The 9820-nt window shown below is 36.2% G+C and overlaps 1 protein-coding gene across 1 annotated transcript; it reads left to right on the forward strand.

Moving 5' to 3' along the window:
- The first annotated feature begins 57 nt into the window (after nt 1-57).
- On the forward strand, nt 58-4256 carry LOC120202756 (TMV resistance protein N-like). The gene is made up of 6 exons (XM_039203135.1): nt 58-545; nt 628-1726; nt 1870-1910; nt 2231-2471; nt 2557-3462; nt 3552-4256. Exons 1-6 carry the CDS (start codon nt 58-60, stop codon nt 4254-4256), a joined length of 3480 nt encoding a protein of 1159 aa, XP_039059066.1.
- The last annotated feature ends 5564 nt before the right edge of the window (nt 4257-9820 follow it).

A 9820-nucleotide genomic window follows, 5' to 3' on the forward strand; every position in this document is an offset into this window, starting at 1 on the left:
TCAAATACAAATCAATCTCAAATCTATAACCCAAAATTTTCCTTCTCATAATTCATCATGTCATTGTTACCTTCAACTTTATCATGTATTTCTAGAAAGAAATACAATGTTTTCTTGAGTTTTAGAGGTGAAGATACCCGCAAAAACTTCACAGATCATCTCTATGATGCTCTAAATCGAAGTGGAATTATCACTTTCAAGGATGATTCAAAGATGGATGCCGGTGAAGAGATCGCACCACAACTCTTCCGAGCCATTCAACAATCGTGGTGCTCGGTAATTGTTTTTTCAGGAACCTATGCCTTTTCAAGTTGGTGCTTGGAGGAGCTTGCTGAGATTGTTAAACAAAAAAACGAGAAAGGACATAAAGTGTTTCCAATTTTCTACGACGTTAATCCATCTGATTTAAGAAAACAGAAAGAAAAAGTTCAAGAAGCATTTGCCAAACATGCTGAGAGATACAAGGAAGATAAAGAGAAGATTCTAAGGTGGCGAAATGCTTTGACTCAAGTGGCTAACATCAAAGGATGGCATTTAAATAACAGGTAAACCATTCTTTTCTTTCCTGTTTTCTTGTTTAATTACTTTAATAATTATAAAAATGAACTGAATTTTATTTCTTTGTAGGCATGAATCAGAGTTTATCGGAGATATTGTTAGAAAAATATCAGCAAAATTATGTCAGACATATCCAATTGTTCATGATGAGTTGGTTGGAATCAGTTCACGCTTGGAGGAGCTGTATTCAAAAATAGAGATTGGCGAAGATGACATCCGCATCATAGGAATTTGCGGAATGGGTGGCATCGGTAAAACAACTCTCGCAAGAGTTGTATACGACCAAATGTCATCTCATTTTGAAGGTAAATGCTTCATTGCTGACGTTCGAGAAGTTTCAGACAAATTTGGACTCGTTTCACTACAGAAACAACTTCTTTTCCAGATCTTGTCTGGTGAAGTCTTCGAATTTTTCAATGTTCATGAAGGGAATTCCATAATTAGCCGCAGATTATCTAACAAAAAGGTCCTTGTTGTGATTGATGATGTGGATAATTTACAGCACTTGAAATGGTTGGTTGGAAGGCATGATTGGTTCGGTTTAGGGAGTAGAATCATTATAACAACAAGAGATGAACACTTGCTCCAATCTTACGGAGTTGATGATGTGTATAAGCCTTCAACATTGAATGACAGCGAGGCACTTCAACTTTTCAGTTTGAAAGCTTTTGATAGTGAGACAGCACCGAATGATGTTTTCATTGAGCTTTCTGAACATGTTGCAAAATATGCCAGTGGTCTCCCCTTAGCTCTTGAAGTCTTGGGTTGTTTTTTATGCGGTAGAGATGTAGCTCAATGGAGAAGTGCAATCCAAAGACTTGAAAAGGATTCTAACAAAGAGATTATTGACAGACTTCGAATTAGCTTTGATGGATTGGAAGAAACGGAGAAGAACATATTTCTAGATATAGCATGCTTCTTCAATGGGGACGAGAAAGATTTTGTAATGAATGTATTGGATGGCTGTGAGTTTTTCCCGGATATCGGAATCGATGTTCTCATTAAGAAGTCTCTACTAACAGTTGACGAAAACAACAAATTATGGATGCATAACTTACTACAAGAAATGGGAAGAAGAATTGTTCGGGACAAATCTATTGAGGAGCCTGGAAAACGTTGTAGATTGTGGGAGGAAAAGGATGTATATCATGTGCTAACGAAGAACACTGTGAGTCATTCCAGGGAAATTGCATATTATATTAACGTTAAAGACATCAATGATACACACAATGTAATTTTTCACAAGTTTTATCACAGAAATTTCCTCATTCTATTTTGTGTTTCTTATGTCTTACTTTTGAATGTTTTTAGGCTACGGAAGCGATTGAAGGCATGATCATTGACAATAAAAGGTAGCAAAACATGCATCCATGTGTAAATTTCATATTCGGTCAAAAGTGACCCTTGAAGTTTTATTATATCACTGTACTCAAATTACACCGTTCCTCGTTGAGTTATACTCCCTTTCTTATTTTACTCATTGTACTTTTAGTTTTTCTAATTTATTTTGAAAATCCTTGAAGAATCATCTCTATGTTTCTATTCGGATGTGTGGGATACGACGGAGCATAGATAAATTAAGTGTTGGAACAGCCTTGCTATTAGGTATGGAATGCTTTGGGATATTTTCAAATTTGAACTGAATTTTCGTTGTTTTATCCTTGGTTATCAGGATATCCAACAAGATGCTCAATTTGAATGTTAATGCTGTCTCGAAGATGAAAAATTTGAGATTGCTCAAAGTCCTTTGCCTCTCAAATTGTGATGAACTCAAATATCTTCCTAATGAGTTACGGCTCTTAGATTGGATGGGATATCCTTTAAGATTCTTACCTCCAAGCTTCCAACCAGACAACCTGGTTGCACTTCTGCTACCATACAGTCGCATTGAACAACTATGGAGGGGAAATATAGTAAGAACTAATTCATATGATCATTGTTTTTTAACTTATTTTAGGAATATTAACTAAATCTTCTCTAATTTATTATTATTTTCAGCAGCCCCTGTATAAGTTGAAAGTGCTCAACCTCAAAGGGTCCGACAACCTGATCAAGACACCGGACTTTACAACAGCCCCAAATCTGGAAATTTTGATATTGGAAGGTTGTACAAGAATAGTAGATGTTCATCCATCAGTCGGAGTTCTTTCGAGGCTTAAACTTTTGAATTTAAGAAGCTGCACAAGTCTTAGGAATCTTCCAACCAAAATTGGAATAGAATCTCTTGAAACATTAATCCTAAAAGATTGTAGAAACCTTATTAGTCTCCCAAGGAGCATAGGTGGGTGTAAATGTCTAAAAACTCTCGATCTTTCTGGCTGTTATAAAGTTGAAAATTTGCCGGAGAATTTGCAGCAAGTAGAGTTGTTGGAAGAGCTCGACTTAAGTGAAACAGCCATAGCAAAACCACCATCCTTCATTTTTCAACTTAAAAATCTTAAAGTTTTGTCTTTGAGTAGGCTCAAGGGACCATCATCTAAGATAGCACCAAATCTAGCTTCTCTTTTCCAGCTATTCCAAAGGATAGAGTCTGTGCCTCTGATGTTACATTCATTGTCAGGTTTGAGATCATTAAGAGAGCTGAAACTAAGGAACTGCAATTTACATGATGGAGATATTCCTAGTGATATTTCTTGTTTATCCTCTCTGGAAAAACTTGACCTTGGCGGAAACAGTTTCATCAGCATACCTGTGATTGGTAGTGAACTTTCCAGGCTTCAATATCTTGGATTGTCAAATTGCAGGGAGCTTAAATCGTTTCCTAAACCTGGTGCTTCTCGAGAATTATTTGCAGCTCCATCAAAGGTTTGCAATGCACCGGATTGGACACAGTTTTCTGGCCTTCACTGCTACAGATTGGTTGAGAATATCAATGCATTAACAATGCTCAAATTCCATCTTAAGGTCGATTTATCATTCTTTCGTATTTACAGAATCTCGTTTTTAAAGAATTATATACTTAGTTACCAAGCAACATAAGTTTTATTTTGCAGCGAGTTCCATATTTAAAAAAAAGTTCTGATGGTGTTATACCTGGAGGTGAAATACCAAAATGGTTCAGCCATCAAACAGTTTACTCTTCAATCAAGATACCACTGCCTAACAATATTCAGAATGATAGTCAATGGATCGGAGTTGTTTTCTGCTCCATTTTTGTCAACGATGATGCTTCAAGGGATGAGGAACTCACATGTGAAGCTGTTATCCATCATAGGAATTCCAGAAAAGATGGTTCTGATGGATCTGTTTGTCGAAGTAGAAATCCTCGACGTGTAACAGGGTGCGGCTGGATTTTTTCTGAAAAATACAACCAGCCCATAATAAAGGATCACATTTATTTCTGTTATTTTTCGCGTGAGAAATTATATCCATTTTCCTCGGAGGATAAATGTGGTGAAAGTGAAACCGAGAATTCATCATCGGATTGGTCAAATAAAGAATTCGATGAACTTCAGTTATCAGTCAAATCCGATGGCTGTCACCCAAGTGTTAAGGTGAAGAAATGTGGGATTCGAATACTGTACGAGAAAGATTTGGAAGATAACAATGAAGACTCCGCTGTAAGTGGATCAATAGCTAATGGTCCCCTTGTAAAGCGAAAACGTAATGTTTACGAAGAGACAGAGGCCGGGTCACAACCAAAAAGGATGGAAAAGTTTTTCAATTTTATGACGGGCCGACCGGGGAAGAATCATTAGTTAGGGTCAATCCTATCCAGACATTTTCAATATTTTAGGATATATATATTTTTAAAATTAGTTACCTTTTATGTAATTATCAAAATTTTACCTTTTTTTAATTTTTATTTTGGTACTTTTGGATGACGAAGGTCGTATGAGGTGGATGGTGTATATTGAGATTCGAGAAGTTTGAAACTTTTAAGGAGATTTCATGACTTTTTTGAGATTCTCGAGAATCTAATCTGATTAATTTGGAGTTCACCAATCATCGTGTATACGACAACCGATGATAGTCAATATGGTAACTCATGATTTGGTTGTAACAATCAATTAATTCGATGACTTAATTGTAACAATCAATTAATCGAGTATCTTAATTGTAAAATACTTGATATTTTAACTAGTGCGGATATCATGTTCGAACCTGAGACCTCTGCGAGTGACAAGTATCCTTTTAACTACTGAGGTCACTTTATTCGTGTCATTGATTTTTATTGGGTGTGAGTCTATATCTTCTCAGCTAGTGATTTTGGGGTTAAAATGCAAACGGGAGTAAAGATTTTGGGTTATTTTTAAAAAATTAATTTTATATAAAAATATAAATTTCCTTTCTATATAAATAAATTTCAAAGTATATTATTTATTTGATAGGGTGAATATAAGGTAGTATATATTCAAAAAGTCTCAACCATTTGATAATGAATGCTTATACCCTTGACCACTGAGTTCGCTTGGTTCGTACAATTAAAAAAGTTAATTGTATTACACATCCTCAAATTATAACCTTTATTTTAAATTGATTTCCAAATTTTTAAATACTTTAATTTCATCCCTAAACTATGCCTATCATTTTAAATTAGTCCTTAAAATTTTGAATATTCCAATTTCATTTTCAAACTCTAACCCTCATTCTAAATTGGTCCCCGACCTTTAAATATTCAATATCATCTCAAACTACTGGTATACGTTAATCACATCCCATGCTAATAAAATTAATTTCATATTTGAAAAAAATAGGTTAAATTATGATTAAAATTAATTACATATTTGGATGAATTTGGGAATGAAATTAGAAGATCTAAAAGTTTGAGGACCGATTTAGAATGATGGTCATAATTTGTGGATGACATTCATGATGCTTACGAGCCAGATGAAGGCCTAGTTCCAGTTTGCTTCCATGCGGTTGTCTCTGCTTTTCCTTCCTTGACCTTTTCTATGCAGTTTGAGTTTTCGCTCCTCCACTTTACAGTAGAGCGACTTTTTTTTTGGATAATTCATCAATTTTATTACCCAAAGAAGCATTGAATGCTACAAGAAAGAAAAAACCAATCTCAACACCTTATATACAAACTACATACAAAAAAACATCAGATCGGTTCTAATATAAACCCCATGAAGTACAAAGGTTAGAGTTAACTCTATCAGTCCTATTAAGGTTTTTCCCCCTAAGCTTGATTCCTACAAATTCTTTGATGCAAGTTAGAAGATCATCATTGGCTCGGTGGTATCCTCTAAATATTCTTCTGTTACGCTCCTCCCACAAAAGGTATAAAGAAACACACCATGCAAGCTTAAGGATGGTAGATAAGAGAGACTTTCCTTTCCAAGATCTAGAAGCCCAAACTAGCAATTCCTCCCATGTTGAGCATTGTTTGTTGATGCTGCTGAGAAGTAGAATATTTTTCCATAAGAATGAAGCAGTATCGCAGTCAAAGAACATGTGGTTTCTAGATTCCATTTTATCATTACACAGCACGCAATTCCCTTCGGTGATAATTCCCATTCGCATCAGTCGGTCTCGAGTTGGCAGTCTGTCGAGGATTGCCATCCAAGCAATGAGACTGTACTTAGGAATATGTTGTGGGAACCAAATCAGTGAATGCCAGGGAACTTTGATTTCCTTCACCCTAATCTCCTGCCAAATGTCTTTAATAGAGGATGCACCATTCGAAATAGGTGTGGTTGTTGCACTGCGTAATTTGAGGATACAATTGAAACTCCAGCTGAAACTGGCTCTGTTTTCCATTTGCCACATATTTCTACCCTTTATTACATAAGCATGGATCCAAGCAATCCATAATGAACCCTCTCCAGCCAGTAAATTCTTTAAGAGTTTGATCAAGCAAACTTTATTCCAATCTTTTAGGTTTTTCAACCCAAGACCACCCTCAGATTTTAATTGACAGATTTTAGTCCAGCTGACTCTTGCACCCGTAGCAGATTTATCTGAGCCTTTCCAAAAGAACCTAGAGCAAAGTTGTTCAATTTTTCTTATTATGGATTGAGGAAGGGGAAGCTGCCGGCACCAGTAATTAGCAATACTGAACAGGACTGCTCGAACGAGTTCAAGTCTTCCCGCGTAACTCAGATTTTTGCCAGACCATAGAGCGAGCCTAGCTTTAATACTTGCAATGAGGGATTCACAGTCATTTTCAGAGAGTTTGCGAGTTATCAATGGTATTCCAAGGTATCGAACGGGTAAATGACCATAAGTGAACCCTGTAGCTTGCTTGATATGCTCGATGTGACTAAGAGAAATTCCAGCAGTGAAGAACATACATTTTGCAGCATTTAAATCCAGACCAGACATCTCATATAAACTTTCAAGAACAGTAATGACACCAATTAATGATTCAACATTACCCTTACAGAATATCAGTAGGTCATCAGTAGAGCGACTTTAGTTCCAACATGAGAGCTAGAAATATTCTAAGCAAATGGAATATTTAAAAATTTGATGACTAATTTAGAATGAGAATCATAATTTAAAGATTAAATTGAAATATTTAAAAGTTTAAAAATCAATTTAAACCGAGAATTATAATTTAAGACGAGTGATACAAATAATTCAATTTAGAAAGATTATCGTTAATAAGTAAGGTAAGTTTTTCCTTCTATAATAAGATAATGGTTTTTTATTCTAAACTATGTTCGAGGATTATTTCAATCATTTAACTTTTAAAAGTTATGAAAGAGACGTTAAATCATTACTAAATGATCACTATAAAATTATAATAAGTGTAAATTTTCGATATTTCATAATAATTTAATAAAATTTAATAACTATTTTGAAAGTTAAACAACCCAAAAAGATCATTTACGTATAGTTCAGTGACCTATGATATATTTTACCCAATAATAATGAAATGAAAAGAAAGTAGCGGTAACGCTCTGAAAAGGCGCGTAAGGTAACGTAACCTGGCTGTTAATATTATTACATTCCTTACCATTGAACGTCCCATGCAAGAAAACACCCTGGCTGTAGAACTTGGATCCAGATGTCACTGAAGAGATTATGCAGGAGAAATTTTCTGAGTTTGGGAAAATTGCCTCCCTGGCTGTAGCAAGGGATGAAAATGGTGCCTCGGGAGGTTTCGGCTTTGTGAACTTCGATTGTCCCGATAATGCCAAGCGGGCAATGGAGTCAATGAAAGGATCAAAACTTGGTAGGCTTTCTTTTACTATGTTTTACCAACTCTTCGTTTTATGCATATCCTGGTCTCGTGCATACTCGAGTTTAAGTAACATAGTTCTAACACTCTTTGCCTTCATTGATGGCATAATTCAATCCAAGTGTGGCCTAACACACTTAGTTTGATGTATGGTTGTCTGCTTGTATTCATTACGTTCAAAGGTTCTATATGTAGCAAGGGCACAAGAAAGCAGAACGCGAACAAATATTGCGTAATCAGTACGAGGAACGACGGAAGGAGAAGATCATGAAATACAATCACCACTTCTGTAGATGGCAGAGCACCTTCAAATCGGAATCTAGGAATCTTCAACGCGACCGATATGGGTAACTTCTCGAACCATCCTGTTGCAGTTGAGTTCGACACTTTTCAAGATTTTGAGTTTCGAGACATGGACGACAGCCATATCGGTATTGACATAAACAGCTTGCACTCAAATGCTTCAGTCTCTGCCAGTTACCACACCCAAGGAGGTTCCACAAAGCAAAATCTTACTCTCAAGAGTGGGAAACTAATCCAAGCTTGGATTGATTACGATTCAGTTGAGAACGTCATGAATGTAACGATTGCACCCACATCTAAAAGACCATCTCCCCTCGTCTTTTCATGTAGATCTCTCGCCGTTTCTTCTCGAGTTTATGTATGTTGGTTTCTCAGCTTCTACAGGCCATGTTCTTGCCAGCTCTCATTATATTTTAGGGTGGAGCTTTAAGATAAATGGACAAGCCCAGGCTCTTGATCTATCGTCGATGCCTTCATTCCCTGGACCACCAAAAAAACATCTGCAGTTGTCATAATTGCTCTTTCCATTGCAGTTTATGTCATTATCAAAATCAAGAACACAGAAGTAGTTGAAGATTGGGAGCTAGAGATTGGCCCACAAAGATACTCCCAACAGTTTCAGTGACAACACTTGGAAATTCAAACACTCAAGTTGCTGTCAAGCGATCAAAGCAAGGTTTACGTGAATTTATTGCAGAAATTTCTAGTATCGGAAGGCTTCGACATCGGAATTTGGTTCAGCTATTTGGATGGTGCAGGAGAAGAGGCGACCTTCTTCTTGTTTACCATTTCATGGCTAATGGCAGTTTAGATAAGTTTTTGTTTGATGACCCTATAACTATCCTGAATTGGGACCAAAGATTTAGGATCATAAAGGGTGTGGCTTCTGGTCTTCTCTATTTACCGGAAGGATATGAACAAATTGCGATTCATAGGGATGTTAAGGCCAGTAATGTATTATTAGATGATGAGCTGAATGCACGGTTAGGAGATTTCAGCTTTGCAAGATTGTATGAACAAGTCGAATTGTAGACACAATGGGATATATAGCACCGGAGCTGCCCAAGACAGGAAAGGCCAGAACAAGCTCCGATGTCTATGCTTTTGGTGCACTCTTGCTCGAGGTTGCTTGTGGGAACAGGCCTATTGATCTCAATGATATTTTTCTGATCCAATATTTTTGGCCAAATATAATCAATCATAATTCAAAGAAAAATATGAATTCAATTAAAATCAAATCATTTCTAATTTTCTCAAATGTGTATTCAATGGCCCCAATGCAATCATAAGTTCTTGTTGCCCTAGGAGGAGGAGTATGCTGATGGTGGTGACATTTTCTTTGACCGGAGCAAAGTAGAAGACGATGGCAGTGAGTATGGCAATACATTATTGTTTTTCAATCTACAATACTACAATTCCGGGAAGAACCACAAAGCGAATCATTAATCTGATATCAAAGGTGAAGCTAATTAGATTTGCTTTGCTTTTGCTGTTTTGTAATTCACCATCATTGTATTATTAGGGAAACCACCGTAGATGCTGGGCATCTTTCTTTTATGATTTCTACACAGTGAGTTGTGAAGTAGCTTCGAAATTTAAGTGCCAATTTGATTTGAATTTCAACCATTTTGAAGGTTTTAATTATGTTTTTTCAGCTGTAGGTACAGGTTGATCATGGCTTGAACTGAACTTACTTCCTTAGGCTTGTAAATTTATTATCAATTCCTCTGGCTGCAATTACTCAGATCACCTTGGAAATCAAAGTTTACCTTTTTTTTTCCATAAAGAAATGACTGGGTAACTCTTAACTTTGATTTGATTCTCATA

This window comes from Hibiscus syriacus, unplaced genomic scaffold (assembly GCF_006381635.1).
Source record: "Hibiscus syriacus cultivar Baekdansim isolate YM2019G1 unplaced genomic scaffold, ASM638163v2 tig00009009_pilon, whole genome shotgun sequence".
NCBI classification, from domain to species: Eukaryota; Viridiplantae; Streptophyta; class Magnoliopsida; order Malvales; family Malvaceae; genus Hibiscus; species Hibiscus syriacus.

Excerpts from the sequence above, each read along its gene's own strand:
- LOC120202756 (XM_039203135.1), top strand. The coding sequence starts at position 58 with ATGTCATTGTTACCTTCAACTTTATCATGTATTTCTAGAAAGAAATAC. Across the intron at positions 2,472-2,556 it reads AACTATGGAGGGGAAATATA|CAGCCCCTGTATAAGTTGAA; the intron begins GTAAGAACTAAT and ends TATTATTTTCAG. Across the intron at positions 3,463-3,551 it reads TGCTCAAATTCCATCTTAAG|CGAGTTCCATATTTAAAAAA; the intron begins GTCGATTTATCA and ends TTTATTTTGCAG.